Consider the following 23,097-nt stretch of genomic DNA (forward strand, 5'->3'; position numbering starts at 1 on the left):
AATAGAAGGACTTTTCCTAAAAATAATAAACAATATATACCTAAAACTGTCAACAAGCATCATATGCAATGGGGATAAATTAGAAGCCTTCCCAATAAGATCAGGAGTAAAACAAGGATGCCCATTATCACCTCTATTATTCAACATAGTACTAGAAACACTAGCAGTAGCAATTAGAGAAGAAAAAGAAATTGAAGGTATCAAAATAGGCAATGAGGAGACTAAGCTATCACGCTTTGCAGATGATATGATGGTATACTTAAAAAATCCTAGAGAATCAACTAAGAAGCTTGTAGAAATAATCAACAACTTTAGCAAAGTTGCAAGATACAAAATAAATGCACATAAATCATCAGCATTTCTATACATTTCCAACACATTAGAGCAGCAAGAGGTAGAAAGAGAAACACCATTTAAAATCACCCTAGACAATATAAAATACTTGGGAATCTATCTACCAAAACAAACACAGCAATTATATGAAAACAACTACAAAACACTCTCCAAACAAATAAAACTGGACCTCAACAATTGGAAAGCCATTGATTACTCATGGGTAGGATGAGCTAACATAATAAAAATGACCATTCTACCCAAATTAATTTACCTATTTAGCACCATACCTATCAAACTACCAAAAAACTTCTTTACTGACTTAGAAAAAAATATATAACAAATTTCATTTGGAATAACAAAAGATCAAGAATATCAAGGGAAATAATGAAAAAAATGTGAAGGAAGGGGGCCTAGCAGTACCAGATATTAAACTATACTATAAAGCAGCTTTCATCAAAACAATATGGTACTGGTTAAGAGACAGAAGGGAGGATCAGTGGAATAGACTTAGGGTAAATGACATCAGCAAGACAGTGTATGATAAACCCAAAGAGCCCAACTTTTGGGACATGAATCCACTATTTGACAAAAACTGTTGGGAAATTTGGAAAACAATATGGGAGAGATTAGGTCTAGATCAACATCTCACACCCTACACCAAGATAAATTCAGAATGGGTGAATGACTTGAATATAAAGAGGGAAACTATAAATAAGTTAAGTGAACACAGAATAGTATACCTGTCAGATCTCTGGGAAAGGAAAGATTTTAAAACCAAGCAAGAGTTAGAGAAAATTACAAAAAGTAAATTAAATGGTTTTGATTATATTAAACTAAAAAGCTTTTGTACAAACAAAAACAATGTAGTCAAAATCAGAAGGGAAACAACAAATTGGGAAAAAATCTTTATAACGAAAAACTGACAGGGGTCTAATTACTCAACTATATAAGGAGTTAAATCAATTGTAAAAAAATTAAGCCATTCCCCAATTCATAAATGGGCAAGAGACATGAATAGCCAATTTTCAGGTAAAGAAATCAAAAGTATCAATAAGCACATGAGAAAGTGTTCTAAATCTCTAATAATTAGAGAAATGCAAATCAAAACAACTCTGAGGTATCACCTCACACCTAGCAGATTGGCTAAAATGAAAGAAGGGGAGAGTGATGAATGCTGGAGGGGATGTGGCAAAATTGGGACATTAATGCATTGCTGGTGGAGTTGTGAACTGATCCAACCATTCTGGCTAGAAATTTGGAATTATGCTCAAAGGGCTATAAAAGAATGCCTGCCCTTTGATCCAGCCATACCATTGCTGGGTTTGTACCCCAAAGAGATCATAAATAAACAGACTTGTATGAAAATATTTATAGCTGCGCTTTTTGTGGTAGCAAAAAACTGGAAAAGGAGAGTATGCCTTTCAATTGGGGAATGGCTGAACAAATTGTGGTATATGCTGGTGATGGAATACTATTGTGCTAAAAGGAATAATAAACTGGAGGAGTTCCAGGCGAACTGGAATGACCTCCAGGAACTGATGCAGAGTGAAAGGAGCAGAGCCAGAAGAACATTGTACACAGAGACTGAGATACTGTGGTAAAATCGAATGTAATGGGCTCCTGTACCAGCAGCACTGCAATGACACAGGACAGCTCTGAGGGATTTATGGTAAAGACGCTACCCACATTCAGAGGAAGGACTGCAGGAGAGGAAACATATAAGAAAAACAACTGCTTGAACACATGGGTCAGGGTGGACATGATTGAGGATGTGGACTCGAAACCACCACACCAATGCAACTAACAACCATTTGGAAATAGGTCTTGATCAAGGACACATGATAAAACCAGTGGAAATGTGCGTCGGCCATGGGTGGGGGGTGAAGGGGAAAGGAGGAGCATGAATCATGTAACCATGTTAAAAACGAATATTAATAAATGTTTTAAAAAATGAAAAAAGATGAAAAAAATACTAAGAATTTAAGAATTTTAAGAATACTTCAGCATGCTAGGTAGCTCCTTTATTGGTTCTGGTCACTTTAAAAGGGCATTGATAATACTTCTAATACCCTGAATTCACAGTTCATCAACCTCCTCAACTCATTACTATTCTCTTCACTCTTCTTTGGCAACACATGAGGGTAGTTAAACCTCAAACCATATCATCATTCAAAACTATTCTACTAACAAGATCCTGTGCTCTGGAATTCCCTCCTTTGATCTCAACTTCACATCCTATCTCCCCCACAGTATCATTATTCTTGCTTCTGTTTCACTTTCACTAAAATTTCAGGTACCTTGTTCTTATTTTTAAACTCTTTCTTTTTTTCCAAATCTATGTTTTTTTTAAATAAAAATTAAGCACAAATCAAAGTAAGCCAAAATTAGAATAATGTAAAATATTTACTCTAATGGCCAATGAACACAGTCTAGTGATTTACAAATGCATTTTTTAAGAGATTTATTTTTTTATTTAATCCTTTTAAGTTAATTTTTTTTAATTTTTAAATTTTTATTTTGAATATTTCCCTATAGTTACATATTTCGTGTTCTTTCCTTCTCCCCCAAACCCCCCTAACCCCCCTTAGCCGACGCGCAATTCCACTGGGTTTTACATGTATCATTGATCAAGACCTAATTCCATATTATTGATAGTTGGACTATAAACTTTCTTTTTCAATCCTTCATCTTCTTTTGGCTCATTCTGAAACATGGCTCCTCTTTCTAACATTGCATACTAATGAGAGGTGTGTGTGTGTGTGTGTGTGTGTGTGTGTGTCTTTCTGTCTCTTGAAAATTTACCACCTAATTCAGATTCTTGTAAAAATTCTCTACTCCTCTTCTCAAGGACATCCTCTTTTCTTTTTCAATGAGTTTAGTGCTTGGCTCACAGTCATCTTCTCCATCCCAACCCCTTCTCTTATTCTGGGGTTTTTAACATACATTTTAAAACTTAAAATTTCCTCTCAATTAACAAACACCTACCTTCTTTCCCTCCAACCTTCCTCCTCCCCCACAGAGGAAAGAGAGAGAGAAAAAACTCTGCAATAAACATACATTGTCAAGCAAAACAAACCATCAAATGGCTATGTCCAAAATACAGTAATACCTTGGTTTTCATAGATAATCCGTCTGAAAACAATTGGTGAAATCCGAAACCAATGAAAACAGAGACAATTATTTCCATATAAATCAATGTAAATCCAATTAATTTATTCTAGACACTCCAAAATACATACCAAAAAACATATAGAGAATATAGTATTTAATACTAAAAACAATAAGAAATTAATATGAAATGAATATAAAAGACTAATGTAAAGAATAAATGAACATTTAACATGGCATTTACCTTTCTGAAGACTCTTCTTGGTATATGGAAGACAGCAAGGAGGGGAGAAAGAGGTTATTGTTTGGAAGAGGAATCCCCCTCCATAAGGACCTTAGTGATCATTTTGTCTAGTCAGGTATATATTCTCTGTATGCTTTATCTGATTTTCATTTGCTATCTGTATGGGTAAATGGATTTATCTGCTTTTTAATACATGTTTTGCTCACATGGAGCAGGAGAATGCATGGGTCGCCCTTTTTTTTTTTCTCTTGCAAAATTAGCATCAAGGTCAAGTGGGCACACCAATGAAATCTGAGGCAACTGACAAAAACTGAGACAAATTTTTCGTGGAAAAAAATCAACAAAAACTGAAATCGACGATAACTGATGTCAATGAAAACCGAGATATTACTGTATTATATATCTTATTTTGCAAATCTAATCCATCACTTCTCTGCTGCAGGTGAGCAGTATTCTAAATCACTGACTCTTTGGAACTACAGTTGATCATTGCAATGAATATTTCAAATTTCTGAATTTTTAATTTTTGAAAAAAAACTTCATTTTTATAATACTGTTAATAGTATAAATTGATTGATTCTTAGTTCCACTCACATCACTCTCCATTAGTTCAAAGTGAGGTTTAAAGGATGAATATGGGGCAGAATCACAGAGTTGTTTTTATTTGTATTTCTCTATTACTGATTTAGGGCAATTTTTCATATGCTTCTTGATTTACTCAGATTCTTTCCTTTGAGATCTGCCAGTTCATATCCTTTCACCTATCTCTTGGGGAATGGCTCTTACTCTTATAAATGTGAATCAGTTCCTTACATATCTTGGATTTGATACCTTTAAGAAGCTTACTTTAAAGAGTCTTCCCAATTATTTTATTTCCCTTTTAATTTTAAGTACACTAAATGGGTTTCTGTAAAAACTTTAAAATTATATAACCAAAATTGTTCATAATCCTTTCTATTCCTTTTTTGTCTTGAACTTTTCACTTCCTAATAGATCTGAAAGGTAATTTCTTCTTTGCTCCTTTAATTTGCTTATGATGTCATCTTTAACTTCTAAGTTTTGATTCCTTTTGGAGTTTATCTTAATAACATGTGGTATGAGATGTTGGACTCTACTGAATTTTTGCCAAACAGCTTTCCAGTTTTCCAAATTTTTTGTCAAAAATTGAGTCTTTCCCCAGTAACTGATATCTTTGGGATTATCAAACAGTATAGTATTTCATGTACCTAATTTGTTATATTAACTATCTTCTCTTTTTTTAACCACTTTCAAATCATCTTCATGATTACTCTTTGTAGTATAATTTGAGATTTTCTACTGATAGGTACCCTTTTCTCTCACTTTTTCATCATTACCTTTGAAATTCTTAACCTTTTGTTCATCCAAATGCATTATGCCACTAATTTTTCCAATCCTATAGAATAATCCTTAGGCATTTTGGTGTGGGAATTAATACATGCATACATTAATTTAATTATGATTAACATTTATTGTACTGTCTAGACCTGCTCATGAGCAATTGATATTTCTCTAATTATTTAGGTCTATCCTTTTGCAAACAAATTTTTATGGAGAGATTTATATAATTCTTGAATGTTTTTCTAGCTCTTCTTACTAAGTTTTGTTAGTATTATACAGGAATGCTAATTACTTATGTGAACTTAAAAAATAAATCTGCAACTCCGATGAATATATTATTTCAATTAATTTTAGGTGGCTCTATTTAGGGGTTTGGAGGACACTACAAATTTTTTAAGTAACAATGTGTATTTATATAATGCTTTAAGATTTGCAAAGTGCTTTATAAGTATTATCTCTTTTTATCTTTATAACAACCCTGGGAATTATAAAGTAAGTTCTATTATTATCCTCATTTTACAGATGAGGAGAGTCAGATAGCAGTGAAGTGACTTGTCCAGGTAAGTGACTGAAACTGGATTTGAACTCAGGCCCTCCTGACTTCAAGAGGCAGCTATGGCTAACACTTTGGGGCAGTTTTTATTTGTAATTTAAAGAAATATGGTATTCAGGCTTTTAATTGGTTTTTATTTTAATATGATTCAACCATTCTTAGATTATCTCTCCCTGATCTGTTTTCAAGGTAAGGTTGTTTATATTACTAATTTGTTATCTTTTCTTCTGTTTTACTTTTTATTTTCAATCTTTTGGTTTTGTTTTTACTATCTAAGGTATCAATTCTCCTTGCCATTCTTTTCTTCTAGGTACTCTTTATTTGTGGTTAGGACATTTTTTTTCTCTGGGGTTCTACTTGAACTTGTGAAACTGCTCTTTTCCTTGGGGTTTTTATCATGGAGTCACTTGAGGCAAGGTGTTTTTCCTGACAGTATTTAGTATTTTTCTTGACTTGCTCATTTTAGCAGTCTGAATGTCTAGGTTGGCAGAGGAGTGGGATAATGGATAAAGCTCTACTGCACTCCTTAATGGGGGTGGAGGGAGCAGATGATGCCTGTCCTAACTGTAGTATACAAGACCAGGTCCTTCTTCTGTAGGAGTTGTTGGAACTTTTCTCCTATTGTAGTTCAGAACAAGGCTGCCAGTGTACTCAGTTGGGCCAGGATTTCTTGGATGCAGCTCAGGATCCCTCATCTACTGTGGCCAGGGCTCCAAGCAATGCTTTTCTCTTATTATTGTAGGGAGTCCCAAGCTACCCCTATCACTTGGGTCTGTCCAGGACCATTTTCTAACAGGCAGCTCTACCGCTCCCTGAGATCCACAGGACCCTTCTTCCTCTTTCAGTTGATCTGGGGTTTAATGCTCACCAGGGAGTTGTAGGCCATCCCTTAATTAAGTTCTGCCTGGGATCCCTCTCCTAATTCTAGGCTCCAGAGCCACCTCTCACTGAGCTCTGGACAAGGGATTCCTGGACAGTGGGTTCTACCCAGGGCTGCCTGTGCTGGTTTTAACCTGGGCTGCTGCCACAGGACTCCAGGGCAGCCTCTGAATTTTTAAAGTTATTTATTTATTTATTTGTTTTTTTTAAACATTTATTAATATTCATTTTTAACATGGTTACATGATTCATGCTCCTACTTTCCCTTTCACCCCCCCCCCCCCGCAATTCCCTTTTTAAAGCTTTTTAAGGGTATTGGAAAGAGATTTGTGTTCCTATGGGTTGTAAACTGCCACCATCTTCCCAATCTCCCAAGACTCTCCCATCCTTACAAAAATCTTCATTAGATACTACCATGCCCTCCAGCTTTCCTCCTCTTCTCAGCAAGATTCCTTGAACAAGCCATCTACAATTGGTGCCTCCTTTTCATCTCACCCTTTTAAATCCTCTTCAATCTGGCTTCTGACTTCATCATTCAAATAAAACTGCTCTCTCCAAAGTTTCTAATGATTTCCTAATTGTCAAATCTAATGGTCTTTTCTCCAACCTCATCCTTCTTGACCCATGTGTAGCATGTGACACAATTAACTATTTTGACCTGGATATTTTCTTGATTTGGGTGACTTTGCTTTCTCTTAGTTTGCCTTCTACCTGTATGACTGCCCCTTCTCAGTTCCTTTTGTTGTATCTTCAGCCATACACACGCATGGGACTCAAGACTGTGTCTTAGTCTCTTTTCTTTTGTTTCTCTACACTCTCTCACTTGGTATTCTCATCACTTCCCCAAATTGTTATAACTAAGTAGATGACTCCCAAAGAAACACACACACACACACACACACACACACACACACATATACACACAGAAAAATTATAAAGAACAAGAATGACTCAAAAAAAGAGAGATAATATAACCCAGATAAAATTTCTTACCAGCTCCAAGAAAGGGGAGGAAAGAAAGAGAGGAAGACAATTTGGATCACATAACTTCAGAAAACTTAGGTAGAAAATTGTTACTACATGTAACTAGTAAAATAAAATATCTTTACAAAAAAATTTTTTTAAAGATATATAAGAAGACAGTTCTACTCTTCCCCTTTGCAGAGGTAGGAGGCTCACAAATGTTGCACAAGACACATATTTTCAGACTTTTTCAATGTTTTCATCAGCTATGATGATATTTTTCATCTTTTTAATTTTTTCCAGTGGGAAAGCCTCCTCACTCCATTTTGCTGTACAGGTTCTTGATTCCTGTCGTTATGAGACACCTTTTAAAGACTGGTTTGTAAGGATAGTTAGAGCAGTTTTGGCTTTCACTGCTTCTAAGCTGCCAACTTGGTTCCACCCCCTTCTTTTTAATTTTTTTACTTTAAAAATATTATTTGTTATGTAGTATGGCTCTCTGAGAGGGAGAAGGATACTGAGGAAAATTATGATGATAATAAAAAGACACCAATAAAAACTTGTTTTAAAAAATATTTGTGTATAAAAGCTCTTCAGAATTTAGGTACCTTCCTACCTGTTTGTCTCTGTGTTTTTTCACTGGCTATTATCCATGCTTGGAACATTTCCCCTCCCAACCACAGTCTCTCAGAATCATTGGCTTCCTTAAGACTTAACAACATCTCCTCCAAGAGTTGGTCCAAAGAACTGTTCGTGTCATCTCCACTAAGGTTACCTTCCACCTATTCTGTATTTATCTTGCAAGATCTGATTATACTTGTCTCCCCTTCTTCCTCTTTCAGAATGTCATCTCCTTGTGGACTCTTCCCTTCTCTCTCTTTCCAAATCCAATAACTATCTAATCCAATCTCATTCTTTCCTCTCATCTCCCAACATTTGTGCAATTTATCCCTCTTCCTAGAAGAGCTCTCTCTACATTTTCAGTGAAATCCTCCTCTCTAAAATTTCCCATTCCCTGGATCCCTCAGGAAGAGGGGGCTACGGCCCCTCTCCAATCACAGGTTTTTCTCTGCTTTACCTCTCCTAAATACCCGAGACATTTCAACTGGTCTTATGGTTATTTCTGTGTTTTTCTTATCCCTCTCTTAGATGTAAGTTTTTTAAAGGCAAGGATTCTGTTGATTTTCATCACTTTATTCCTAAACACCTAGCACAGTTCATTGCTGTCACTGGCAGCTAACTAATCTAAGTACAGATTCATGAGAAAAGACTTCTACTGAGTGGGATGGAGTCAGTTTCACCTTCATAGCAGTGTACCTTGGAAACTGGACTTCCTATTTTTAAGTGGCTATAAATCATGGATATAAAACATTCACTGCTGACCATTAACATGCATTGAGTACTACAGGGTGCTCCTTCAAAAAACAAGACTGATTGACATTGCTTTCAAGATAGAGAATCTTAAAGGAAACTGGAGAGATAGTGGGAAAGGCATAATCAATGATATACTAGTAAAAGGCAGCTAGGGACACAATGGATAGAGCTCCAGGTCTGAAGTCAGGATGACCCATTTTCCTGAATTCAAATCTAGCCTCAGATACTTACTAGCTATGTGACCCTGGGAAAGTCACTTAACCTTGGTTGCCTCAGTTTTCTCATCTGAAAAATGATCTGGAGAAAGAAATGGCAAACCACTCCAGTGTCTTTGCGGAGAAGAGAGTCATGAAGAGATGGATATGACTGAAAAGACTGAATAACAATACTGGTAAAGGAATTGAAAATTGCAGGAATCCAGGCCTTTTCCTTCCTCTCTCAGCATATGTGACTAATGTTCAAATAGCATAAATGAAGGAAAAGCGGGAGGGGGGGGGGTGCTATAGTGATTGACACACGAAGGAACAGAAGGGAGCATTTCAATTACTGGTTGGGAGACAGAACTAATTCTATCCAAAGGACTCCAACACTCACTCGGGCATTCTGAACTGCTGGCATAGCACCAAATTCTGTCAAAGGGGCGTAATCTTGCTTCCCACCTGGGTAGTGAGAGCTGCAGATGGGAACAGCTTGCTGGACTATTCTGTGAACCATATGTCTATTTCTTCAAGAAATCTCCTTAGGTAAGAAATTGTTCAGAAATGAGTCAACCAATACCTGTGGGAAACTGCATCAGATCTCCTAACTTGGTTCCTTAGAGTTGGATCTGCCTAACAATTTCTTCAGATTTCTTTGTAGCACTGAGCCAGGGAACTTAAATATTACTACCACTCATGCTGCCAAATAGGTCTTAAATGTCTATAATGCCCGTGCCCTGGCCATAGGATTCAGTTACTGACTGTTAGGCATCACGATAGTAGGATTGGGCAGAGAGGGCAGGGAGAACGAAAAGAAAGTACAACCCCATGCTTTTATATTCATCTTCTACAAACTAACTTTGTATCTAGTACGTAAATAAATAAAAATCTAGATTGATCAACAAGTTCCCTGCAAAGCCAGATCCATCTTTAGCCAATCTCTACATTTATTTCCCTGCAGAATTTTATTCATGAGAACTTTCATTCCTCTTGTACTCTGTAAAAGGGTAAACCATGAGCTCCCATGTGTCATTTCTCTATACTTGGTGAAATCTGCTTCACCATAATCTAATGTATAGGTCACTATGAACTGATCCTCCTTTCTCTCAGATGAAGTCACAAGAGTTTCCATTTTCTTTATGAAAAACAAGCTCTTCCTTGTTGGTCAGAATCAGACCTCAAAGGGAAAACTGCTGTTTTTCCATTCTGAAGGACATTTTCATTAAATCAAGTCATGGAACTACCCCTGCAAGTGTCCAGATTCTTCATGTTTCCTATCCCTATACTATACTATGCCTTTGCCAGCCTTATGATATATTTCTTAAACTCCTCATTAATCTCTTCTTTCAGTCAAATTGGTCTATTATACTTTAATATTGTTTCTAGTTCTGATTTCCTGGATGTTCACACAAGTGTTCATGGTTTCAAGATTTCTTTGTGAGCATTGCAGCTTTCTAATTTATAGTTTACTTTGCTCTTCCTTTACTTATCCTGTACATTTTGAATAAATAAACCAGTCATAAGTCTCATCTCATAAAATTTCAATATTATAGATGATGTGAAATTTGCCTCTTCAACTTTCAATCTTTGGTTTTCCCTCCTCATTTCTCTATGTTTTGTGCCCTTGTATACAGACATGTAAGGTTATGGGTTTGCTTACTGGTTCATTCCTTAGATTTTTAGTCTTCTTTGATTTTTGGACACTTCTTTTGCTCTCTTCTTTCCTAGGTTTTTCCCATTTCCCTTTTTAAACTTTGACTTTGTATGAGCAAGTTTTTTGGCCCCCTTTCCCTCATATTTCTCTAAAAATTAATAATAATAATAATAATAATAATTGTGGTCACTGGCTGAGAACTCCCACTCTTCCACCCTTCTTATTCATCTCATCTCTTGGATAACTCCTGCCACTGCCACCCCTGTCTCATATGGAGAGGTGGTCCTTCTCTGTGTCATGACAAATCCCATTCCCAGCACAAGTGATTCCATTTCATCCCATTTTCTCCAGCAGATTGCATTCTCTATCATCCCTGTAACTTCACTTATTTTCAGTCTGTCCTTGTCTACTGGCTCCTTTCCTAATGTCTATAAATATGTCCACGTCTCCTCCATCCTCAAAAACCCCCTACTTTATCTATCTCCACTAGCTATCATCCCATTATCTCCTTGAGAAGGCCATCTACAAAGGAGACCTCCAATTCCTTTGCTCTCATTCTCTCGTATGGCTTCTGACATCATTATCCAATAGAAACTGTGTTCCCCAAAGTTACTCTCAATTGTCAAATCCAAAAGCCTTTTTCCAAGCTTCACCCTTCCTGACCTCTCTGAAGTTTTTGACACTACTAATTATCCTCTTATTCTTGATGTTCTCTTCTTTCCAGGTTCTATGATATTCCCCCTCTTCTGGTTGCCCTCCTACTGCCTCTCTGACCACTCTTCTCAGTCTCTTTTGCTGAATCTTAATCCTGATTATGCTCACTAACTGTGGTTTTCCTACAGGACTCTGTCCTGGGCTCTCTTCAATTCTCCCTCTGTATTTAACCTAGTGAGTTCATCAACTCCCATGGATTCAATTATCATCTCTATCCTGATGATTCTAAAATGTATCCATCCAGCCCTAACCACTCTTCTGATCTTTCAGTCTCACATCTCCAAGTCCTACTGTACAGCTCAAACTGGATATCCAGTTGAAATCTTAAACTCAACATGATCAGAACCAAACTCTTATCTCCCCTCAAGCCCTCTCCATTCCAAATTTCTTTATTATGTTGAGGGTACCACCATCCTCTGAGTTTCCTAGGCTTATAACCCAAGTACCATCCTTGACTCCCCATTCTCTCATTCCTCATATTTAATCTGTTACCAAAGTCTGTCAATATGTCCCCTGTTGCAGGCCTTCAACACCTAATGCTTAGACTAGTCCAAAAGTCTCTTGGTTGGTCTCCCTGTCTCAAATCTCTTCCAACTCTAGTGCATCCTCCCCTTAGCTGCAAAAATTATCTTCCTAAAGTAAATTAAAGAGGCCTGGGAAAGGCTTCTTACAAAAGTTGGAATTGCACACAGAGAATGTGAAGGGGAATACTATGATTCCTCATAAGTTTTGGCCATGTCACCACCCTATTCAGTTAACTCCAATAGCTTCCTATCACCTCTAGGGTGAAATAGAAAATCCTCTGGTGTTCACAGACTTTCATAACCTCACACACTCTCTCTTTCCCTCTCCTTCTCTCCTGCTCCACCCAATACTCCAATCCAATAATTGTGGCCTCTTTATTATCTCTGTATAAGACACTCCATCTCAAATTCTGAGTATTTTGACTAGTTGGCTTTTATGTCTAGAATTCTCTCTCTCCTCATCTCTATCTCTTACCTTCCTTCAAATCTCTGATAAAATTCTAACTTCTTCAAGAAGTCTTTCCCAGGCCTTTTTAGTGTCTTTACCTCTGAGATTATCGCCAATTTATCATAGCCAGAACAATAGATAGATTTAAGGATATCTATTATCCTATGTGCAAACAAAATACAAATATGAGGATAGATTTTGCATGTTGTTGCCTCCATTGGACTGGGAACTCCTTGAAAGATGGAACATTTTTTCCTATCCTTTCTTTGTATCCTCAGTGTTTAGTAGTGATTGACATACATGCTTATTAAATTAAGTAGTTAAAATTTGGTTTTCTTTCTTATGACCTTCTCTGTCCCTTGACTGGCAAAGAATTCTCTCTACTAGCTACTCTTGTAAAAAGGCAACTCTTTTAATTATCTTTAAAAAAAAAGATATGACCTTTTTATATGTAGATCATACCCATTTTAAACTTATTGTGGTATACACTCTAATAGTCTAATCCTATGTTTTGCTAAGCTACGTTCCAGGATTTCCAGCAGCACTTGAGTTTATGTTTTTAGGTTTATCAAACACGATCACTTCATAAAGTAGTGAAAATAGTGGAAGCAAAACCAAATCTTCAGAAAACTTGGCTTTAGACCTAACTGACCCATGTTATCCAAGAGAACATTATGCATAATTAAAACTGGGAGGAGGTTAACATATAGAAAACAGGAGAAATTAGCTAGTATTTCTAGATAATTTCAACTATCTTCACCATCAGTGATAAAAGAATGAAAATGATCACTGAACAGGAAATATGGGAAGCAGCTAGGTGGCTCAGTGGATTAAGAGCTGGGTCTAGAGATCCTGGATTCAAATCTGGCCTCAGACACTTCTCAGCTGTGTGACCCTAGGCAAGTCACTTAACCCCCACTGCCTAGCCCTTACTACTCTTCTGCCCTGGAACCAAAACACAGTATTGATTCTAAGATGGTATGTAAGGGCATTTTAAAAAAAAAATGGAAATATGCTGCCATTGAAAGAATTCTGGTTCAACTTCCTAGGTTCTGCTACTAGTTATGTGATCTTAGGCATGGTATATTAACCAGTGTATTTCATTTTCCTCATCTAAAAATGGTGAAAATAATAGTTGTGCTATCTACTTCATAAGGTCATTAGGAGGATTAAATGTGATAAAAGTTTAATTATAAATCATAAAACATTATGAGCATAAATTCATGAATCTTCTGGGTCTTTTGAATTGGATTATGAGAAAAGAGAGGGGCTTCCTTCAGGAAACTGGTAACAAAGGGAAAAGCAACTGCTTCTTCTCTTAATATGCTGCCTTGACATGCCCAATTTCCATCTCATAAAAATTTCTTGTCTACTTTTCAAGGTTATTGTGATGATCAAAATGAGACTATATATATGAGTAAAAGCACTTTGAAAACTGTGGCGTTCTAAACAAATAAAATGTTATTAACATTATTATGAATCTATTAAGGATATTGCCTATTCAAGAATCATGTTCTAGCCTCAATCTGCTAACTATCAAAGTCTAAAGTTCTTTTGGACAAGCCAATGTACCCTAAAATAGGGAAGCTTGAATCTTACACTTTGTAGATCCAGAATAAAAGCAAAAGTAGGGGGTCTGAGAAAGAGCTAGTTTCCTTCTCCATGGGAAGGTGGGAGGAAAGTAATTGTTCATAGAAGCAACAGTATCACAATTTGCTTCAGTAAATATAAGTAGATTCTGAGGTATAGGAGCCCAATTCTAGCATTATGGAAAGGCATTTCCCTCCAGACAGCAGGAGCCATATATTCCCACCACTGCTGGAGACTAGTTCACCAGCAAGCTGGTAATTTATTGCAACACTCCTGCTTCACCCCTCCCTGGGGAATCTCAGAGTTGGCATTATGTCCGCCCACTTGTCAAGCTATTTTATACAAGTAGCAATTATATCAGGCTTCAAAGGAAAAAAAATACTGTCTTATTTTAGAATGTATGTAATGCAAGACAGCCACAGAGTGACAACTGTGCCTAGTTTTTAAAGTGATACTGTCAACTAGTTTAGACTTCCTACTCTCCACAAAAAAAAAAAATTATCAACAAATAACAGTAGATTATCTATATGGCTTTTATAAAATTAGATAATTACAGGCATGATAGAGATGATGAGAAAAGTGATATGGTAATCAACTCAAGCATCATAAGAGAAAGAACTGGGAAATGGTCATTGGTGCCATAATTTTGGCTAAATTTTATAGGATCTGTGGTCTGTAATACTCCAAGAAAGAGAACAGTGAAAACTGCCTTCCAATTTGACTAGAACACAAAAAGAGATGGGGCAGCTGGGCCGCCACACCCTCAAACACACTTCTTAACTTGGTCACCTCAAGAAAGTTGCTCCAGCAGGAAATTGGGTCTTCCTTACTCTCTCCTATTTATCAGAATACTAAAAAATTATTTTAATGATCTCAGCAGAAAATAGGCCTTTCTTACATTCACACTAATCAGAAATTCTTGACGCTGTACCATTTATTCTCCTGTCCAATAACTTTGAGGCTAGTATTGCCCTAAGATTTGAGTCTAACAACAAATACTGAGGATGACAAAATTTTTTCATTTTACTTTTTTTTCCAACTCTATTGGTAGGAATAAAAAAAATATCAAAGATTGGATAGAACCACTGCTTGGAGTATATGGGTTGATGAATGTGGAGTAAAGGCAGAACTACTCAAGTCAATCTTATATTGCTTCTGTTTTCTTTATCAAGCAAATGATCTTCAAACTGGAGTGAAAAAAAAAGGATGAAAACTGAGCAGGGAATTAAAACCCAAATTAAAAAATGGTAAGGGAGCATCACCAAAGTATCATCAAATAAACTACATTCTAGGAAAATGAAAGAACTGATGATAGGATTGCTGAGTCACTGATGGGCATCTTTGAAATATGAAAGAGAATGTAGGCAATGCCACTAAACTGAAGATAGGTAAATATCCTGATTTTCAAAAAGAGGCAAGGACAGAGATCTTCACAGAATAGTCTGGTAAGACTGAATCCAATTCCTTGAAAAACCATAGATCATATTCTTAAAGGGTATCTTTTGAGCATTAATTAGGAAAGGGAAGTACTATCCACTAAGAACCAGCATGAATTAAGAACAAATTTTTTAGCTAGCCTCATTTCTCCACAAGATTTTAGTGAGGCATTTGATCATGTCTTGCAATAACCTTATGATAAAAATGGAGAGATATGACCTTAGTGGCAACAGCATTATGTAGAAAAAATAAATGATTTAGTATATCCTTCAACTTCTTAGTTTATGGAATGGAAGTATAGTAAACAGAAAGGAGACTAGAAATGATGCCATAAGAGGACTTGTTGAAAGAGCTAGGAATGTTTAGTCTAAAGAAAGAAAAGATTTAGGGTAGAGATGTCAAATATATAGCCTTGGCCTGAGACAGAGTAAAATATAATTGGGAAATATTTAACAAAATAAATAAAAATATAATAGAACATTTGTTAATATGTGATTTTCTAAATCAATATGAATATCCAGGGAGCCTTCTGTATGATTTAGTGGCTTCCATTTCAATTTGTGTTTGATACCATTAGGGTGAATATGAAAGCTATCTTCCAGTATCTACAGGATTGTCATGTGGAAGAGGGATTATATTTGTTCTACTTGGCCTTTTGGGTCAAAACTAGGGGTAATAAATAGAAGTTAACAGAGAAGATGCAAAGAAAAACTTCCTAATCATTAGAGCTATGCAAAACTTGAATGGGCTATTTTGGGAGGTAGTAGATTTCTCATTAATAATAGTCTTCAGGTGGAGGCTAGATAATCACTTGTTGAAAATACAGTAGAATTAACTTTTATTTAAGAAAGAATCGAATGATATGACTTTTGAGGTTGCTTCAAACTCTGAGGCTCCTTTATTCTGAATCTTCCTGGACATAAACTCTGGTACCTGATTTCTAAGGACAATTCTTACCAACTAGCCAACTCGAATTCCTTTTCATCCCTGAGGCCAGACCAATTCTTACTGCATCTATTGCAGCTCACAGAAGAGAAAAAGGATGTGAACAAATTAAAACTCTTGGGTAGACTACTCTATAACTATGGATTGAAGGAAATAATGTTCAACTGTCTTTTCTTCATTTTCCTAGTCTTGACTTTTGTTTTTCAATAACTTTATTTTAGCTCTGTCATTATTTGAGACCAGTTCCATTTCATAAAAAGCAAAGACAAATAGAAAGAAAAATCATGAGGACATTTCCTATCTGTTCACCTCATATACACTATCCTCTAACTCTGCCCCATTTATATTATATGCATTCCTCCATGAACGAGAGAAATTATTTAGCCTTACCTATCCCCCTTAAGATCCAACTGAAATCTCACCTACACTTTCAGGACCCATATTCTCCATTGCTATAAATAAAAATTAATCTGGAGGCTTGTTACTAGATTTATAAGCATTTATTAATAAAAAGAGACAGAGAAAAATGGGGTTTTCAGCCTTTCTAACTTCAGGTAAAAATCCAATCCTCCACTGCAACCAGCACTCCAAGCTGAAGCTTGTCAGAGATAGTCAAATAAGATAAGCAAGAGCAAGCCCAGAGACAGAGTAAGTTCAGTGACCAGCCCCTAGAGAGAGGATCTCAGCTTTTCTCAATATCTTTTCAAATGTCTGCTCCTCCTTGTCCCATATCATAGGCTTTCAAACATATGTGACATTATGCCTGGGCTGGGATGCTGGGGCACAGCATCAGACAAGTGACTGACTCCTATGTTGATCCGCTAGGGTGAGTCTTCCAGGATTGGTTTGGGTTAGATAATTTTACTTTACACCCTGATAATTTTACTTCACACACCATGAAAACACACACACACACACACAGAGTCTCTCTCTCTGTCTCTCCTGTTGAAGTTATGGTCTGCAAGAATTCATAATCTGAGGTCCATGAACTTAGATGGGAAAAGATGACATTTCTTTTTACTAACTTCTAACTGAAATGTAGCATTTCCTTTAATTACTTAAAAATCTGAGAAGGGGTTCTTATATATCACCAAACTCTTTAAGTAGTTTATGACACAAAAAAGGTTAAGAACTGCTAGACTAATCCTGTACTTGTTTTCTTTAGAAAAATTTCTATAGGGCTGGATCCCCAGCAGGGCATTTAATCTATCCTTACTGAATGACTGACTGACTAATGGCTAAAGTTGGGAGACAGACAAGCCAGGTCATGATCTAGAAAATTCTATTCATTTTCATGCTGGCTCCCTACGAATCCAAAGTAAATGGAAAAGCCCACAGATTTGTATTTAGGAACTAATATACAAAGGCCACATCTGAGAAACTCCTTTTCTAAACACACAATAGAATTTGAAATATGAGAAGCTTCCTCAGACTTTCTCTCTTCTAAACCAAAAGTTGAAAGAGTTTGCGATGGCACTACTTAATACATAGATTGTTTAGTATCTGACCATGGAAAACTGAACAATGGGGTTGCCTCTGCTTGTTACGTAAACTGCAGGAGTACTAAAGCCATAGTTATCTCTGATGGTAAGAGCACAGTCTTAAGTGCGATGACCTCAGTAAGGAGGATGTAAGCCATTCTAGAATCCTCACAACACCCAGGAACTTGGAAGATGCCACCAATGCTAGTAATAGTTAGGCCAAAGTTAGCCCCAGGGATGTTGCAAAAACATGGAAGACAAACTGTCAGGACATGTAAGATGCAGGACCACAGTATTTTGTTGCTTGTACAGAGTCAATGTATGCTATCCAATAACAAACAAAAAAATGCAAAGAAAACCGGTAGAGAGCACGGACTGACCAGGCCATTTTGGGAGCCGGTAGGCAGACTGGGCAAATAACTTGCATCTCTTCTAACAGGTTTCTCCTTTTAAACTCAGGATACATTCACTGACCCTCTGCCCTTACTGTAATATATGGGAAATAAAATGTCTCCATAAAATGTCCTACTTGCCAAAGACCTCCTTTGCCCTTCTATCCATACAAACAAACATGGTAGAACAGACAGATAAGCAACCCCATGCACACAGACAGTGGAGAGGGTTTGGGGGAGGTCATAGTCAGGCTGGTAACTGAAGTATTCTGGCTTCCTCAGAAATCATAAGAATCTTCTAATAGGGAACTATCCTCAAAGGGCTATAAAAGAATGCCTGCCCTTTGATCCAGCCATACCATTGTTGGGTTTGTACCCCAAAGAGATCATAGATAAACAGACTTGTACGAAAATACTTATAGCTGCGCTTTTTGTGGTGGCAAAGAACTGGAAAAGGAGGGTATGTCCTTCAATTTGGGAATGGCTGAACAAATTGTGGTATATGCGGGTGATGGAATATTATTGTGCTAAAAGGAATAATAAACTGGAGGAGTTCCAGGTGAACTGGAGAGACCTCCGGGAACTGATGCAGAGTGAAAGGAGCAGAGCCAGAAGAACATTGTACACAGAGACTGATATACTGTGGTAAAATCGAATGTAACGGACTTCTGTACTAGGAGCAATACAATGGACAGCTCTGAGGGATTTATGGTAAAGATGCTACTCACATTCAGAGGAAGGACTGCAGGAGAGGAAACACAGAAGAAAAACAACTGCTTGAACGCAGGGGTTGGGGTGGACATGATTGAGGGTGTAGAATGGAAACTACCACACCAATGCAACTATCAACAATTTGGAAATAGGTCTTGATCAATGACACATGTTAAAACCAGTGGAAATGTGCATCGGCTATGGGGCGGGGAGTCGGGGGGTGAAGGGGAAAGTAAGATCATGAATCATGTAACCATGTTAACTTTTCTAAAAAATAAAAATTATTAAATGAAAAAAAAGAATCTTCTAATAGCTAGGAAATGCAAATTAGATATGTTTACAGCATTACTCTGTGTAGTCAACTGCTGCTCCCTTTGTATCAATTTATAGCAAAAGTTCTTTGTGGAGGATGTGGAGATAAGAGGAGATATAACTCAGCTACAGGAAGAAATCTATAAGAATGATGCTCCTAATACTGAATGAAGTCTGAAATAAAATTTTTTTTTAATTTTTTTTAAAATTAAATCTTTATCATCTTTCTTAGTATCAAAAAACCAGAAGAGGGCAGCTGGGTAGCTCAGTGGAGTGAGAGTCAGGCCTAGAGACAGGAGGTCCTAGGTTCAAACCCGGCCTCAGCCACTTCCCAGCTGTGTGACCCTGGGCAAGTCACTTGACCCCCATTGCCCACCCTTACCAATCTTCCACCTATGAGACAATACACCGAAGTACAAGGGTTTAAAAAAAAACAAACCAGAAGAGTAGCAAGAGCAAGGTAATTGGGGTTGCGATTTAACCAGGGTCCCAAAGCTAGAAAGTGTGCATCAGATTTGAACCCAGGTCCTTCCAACTCCAGGCCTAGAGCTCTATCACCTGTGTTCCTAGCTGCCCCTCTGAAATAAATCCTTAAGAAGGCTGGAGGAAAGGAGTCCAGGTCCCTTAGATTGAAAGGTTTAGCCTGGATATGGGTCTAGTTTGATTTTAAATCTCTATTAGCTCCTCAGGGAAGGGGCAAGTAGCGTCTCAGAAAGGGCACTCAGATTTCAGGGCTTCCCAGATTTGCTCCTTCCAATCCCATCATGTGTATACATCAGCCTCAGGCTAACTAAGGAGTTGGTGGAGAGGCAGCCCCCATAAGCTATTCTTCATTGTGAAGGCTTCAAGACCTCTGGTGACAAAAGCACAAGTGTTCTATCCATTTTCCTTGTCCTAGGGCTCTCCATAGGCAGGCAGTACCTACTGGGCTGTTTTGCCATCAATGGAAAAAATAAATGTACCTCATTTCACATTTCAAAGGTGATCTATTTAGCTCAAAAATTGAGAAGAGCAAGAAATCCCCCAGTGACATTTCCTAACCTAATTCACTGTTCAAGATTTTTAGCCTTGGCCATGGAATTAATCAGCACTCTATTCAGCAGTAAGTTTCTCCTTACTACAACAAAGATTGTGGCTGGAGTCCAGGTCTTGCTGCCACATTAACAGAGGAGTTTGGGCCAGGCCTGGGGCCTCAGGCAACTTTAGTTTCCTCAGTTCTCATATGAGAACAAAATATGGAGCAAATTCAAGGTGCTACATGGAGTAATACAACCCATCACTCAAAAGAAAACAAAGAAAACAGAGTTGATATGAAATCTGAGTCTTTCTACTACAAGGTAAATTGGGGAGAAATGCAGCAATGTTCCTTCTATACAGAAATAGCTGCCTAGGACATTGAGATAAGACATGCAGACACTTGCCTCATTTGCCCCAGGAAGAGAGGGAGTTTGTAGGGTATTGATGTGGTTCAGGAATCCTCATTTGGGGACCAACCTAAAACTCCCACCACACAGTTCTACTTCTCAGGCTACCTAAGAAGAAAATTCTATGAGAAATAGAGAGTCAGGAGAGATTGGGTTTGAATCCCACATTTAACATTTGCTAGCTATGGAGAAGGTTGGCTCTCTAAACCTTGGTTTTTTCATGGGTAAAATGGGTATAACAACAGTATTTTCTTTAGAGCCTGCTTTGAGGATCAGATGAGATTTTGTGTGTGTGTGTGTGTGTGTGTGTGTGTGTGTGTGTGTGTGTGTGTCTCTCTCTCTCTCTCTCTCTCTCTCTCTCTCTCTGTGTATATGTATGTATATGTGTGACTGAGGAAGTCACATAGCCTTACAGTGTCCTCACACTACTCTAAGATTATAAATTACAGCTGGCAATCTGCTTTGGCAGAGATAATTTCCACAATGGGAGTTCCCAAAAAATTATTTTTTAAAACATAAAAATAAAAATTCAAATAAATAAAGGGAAGAAATAGTGTTCAGATTTCCTTTGGCAACTCTGCTCCTTTCCTCATCCCTCTTGGTAAACATATTTTATTGAAAAAGAAAGAAAGAAAGGCGAAACCTTCATTTATATTTCCAAATCTAATGAAAAGAGATTAGATAAAAATAAGAGGTCACCAGATATACCATATCAGAGTAAGTTAAAAATCAGGACCATCAATGTGAGTTAAGGACAAAAGCTGAGGAGAATCTAGGCTTTAATTTTTTTAACCCCAGTTAGTCTTAACTAGAGTTATCTAAAATATGGGGCACAACACCTGGGGAGGGCACAAAACCCTTTCAGGGTTGGTAATTGGTAAATTTATTAAGTAATTGGTAAAATTATTAAATACTTTTTAGTATAATTTTGGGCAGAAATACATCCATTTTTTTTAGTAGTCAACAACAGGGGCAGCCAGGTGACTCAGTGGACAGGGAGTCAGTCCTAAAGAAAGGAAATCCTGTTTAGTCCTTATGTTCTTCTGACTTGAAACCAATACTTAGTATTGATTCTAAAGCAAAAGATAGGGTTGTTTTTTTAAACAACAGTGAGTTTATGACACAAATGAGCTGTAATAAATTATTAATTTTATAATGAACAAGCTTGGCCCTGAATAAGGGATGAAAATACATACTTTTCTCCTTTTCAGGCAAATTGAGAGAATGTCTATGAGTAAGGAATGTAGCATATAATATCAAACTTAGTATTAGTTTTATAGAACTAATATTTCCTTTTTTTAAAACAAGAAATGGCTTTTTGGATAAGGGAAGAGGGGTAAGCTACACATTCAAAAACAAAGTGAATGGAACAATAGGATAGTAACAAAAATGTTAAATTATTTTTATTTGAATTAAATAGGAGAAAAATTATTTTCATGGATTATTTTATGAAAAGGAGTTTATAATGTTGGTTTTTTTTTTATTAAAAAAGGAAGAAGAAAGTGCTACTACATAAAGTTTGGAAAATCCTGGTAATCATTTGCCTCTTTGATGGTTAAAGCCACATACCTGGAAGAATCAAGGAATGGTCTGTTAGCAAGGATGATCCATTCATCTCTGTTGGATGAATACCTTGGCTCCCGAGGTGTTTCTGCCATTGTATCCAAGTCCACTAAATAATGGCATTTGCTGATATCAACCTAAAATGGAGACAAGATACAATTCTTCAATAAGACTGTAAAAGGCATATGATATTATCTGAAATCCCAGGAATTTCCAAAGGATCTCAATTATCAGAAATCATTTGCATCTTTGTAGTAATACACTGACACAAAAATCACAAGTGTTCCCTCAACCACATGTACTAGCTTTGGATATAATGGTTTAGGAAACTGAGGAGGATGTTTTAACCCAGTTAAATATGCAGGCGACTCCTCGCCATCACAACAAATGTTACTATTCTTAGAATTATTATATTTATATATAACATATATATATATAATTATTCCCAGGAAATACACCATCTCATACTAACTTTCAACTCATCACATCTTCTAACCAAGCACCAAGAGAAGCAGAGGTAGAAAAATAATAACTAAACACAAATGCTGGCCAAGGTATGAGGGAAGTTCTAACTCTGCTGCCTGAGACATAGCATCTTTAGGAATCAATTATATAATATTCATAGACGTGTGCACAGCAAATCCCACATAAGCTTTTATTTCAAAAAATGAATAGTGCTGAGTGCAACAATGCCACTGCTATCACATCATTCATCCTTGAATAGGTAAAGGAAATAGTACCCCCAAAAAATCATTATAAGCACAGTCAATCATTAGTATTTATAATAGGATATGAATCCAACAGAACTGTATATTTCTTTTAAAATCTTGTGGGGTCTGTTACTCTCACAAAATTCATCAATTTTGAAAAGGATACTACAAAAGCCCTA

The 23,097-nt window shown here is 36.9% G+C and overlaps 1 protein-coding gene across 2 annotated transcripts in view; it reads right to left on the minus strand.

The window, feature by feature from the left end:
* The window catches only part of ALG9 (ALG9 alpha-1,2-mannosyltransferase), a 118,929-nt gene that overhangs the window by 10,465 nt on the left and 85,367 nt on the right, over positions 1-23,097 (minus strand). For both annotated transcript variants that reach the window (XM_044669371.1, XM_044669370.1), the window contains one exon: positions 22,215-22,345. In XM_044669371.1, the coding sequence (XP_044525306.1) occupies positions 22,215-22,345 (131 nt within the window). The remainder of the gene's footprint in view (positions 1-22,214; positions 22,346-23,097) is intronic.

This window comes from Gracilinanus agilis, chromosome 3 (genome assembly GCF_016433145.1).
Source record: "Gracilinanus agilis isolate LMUSP501 chromosome 3, AgileGrace, whole genome shotgun sequence".
Taxonomy (NCBI): Eukaryota; Metazoa; Chordata; class Mammalia; order Didelphimorphia; family Didelphidae; genus Gracilinanus; species Gracilinanus agilis.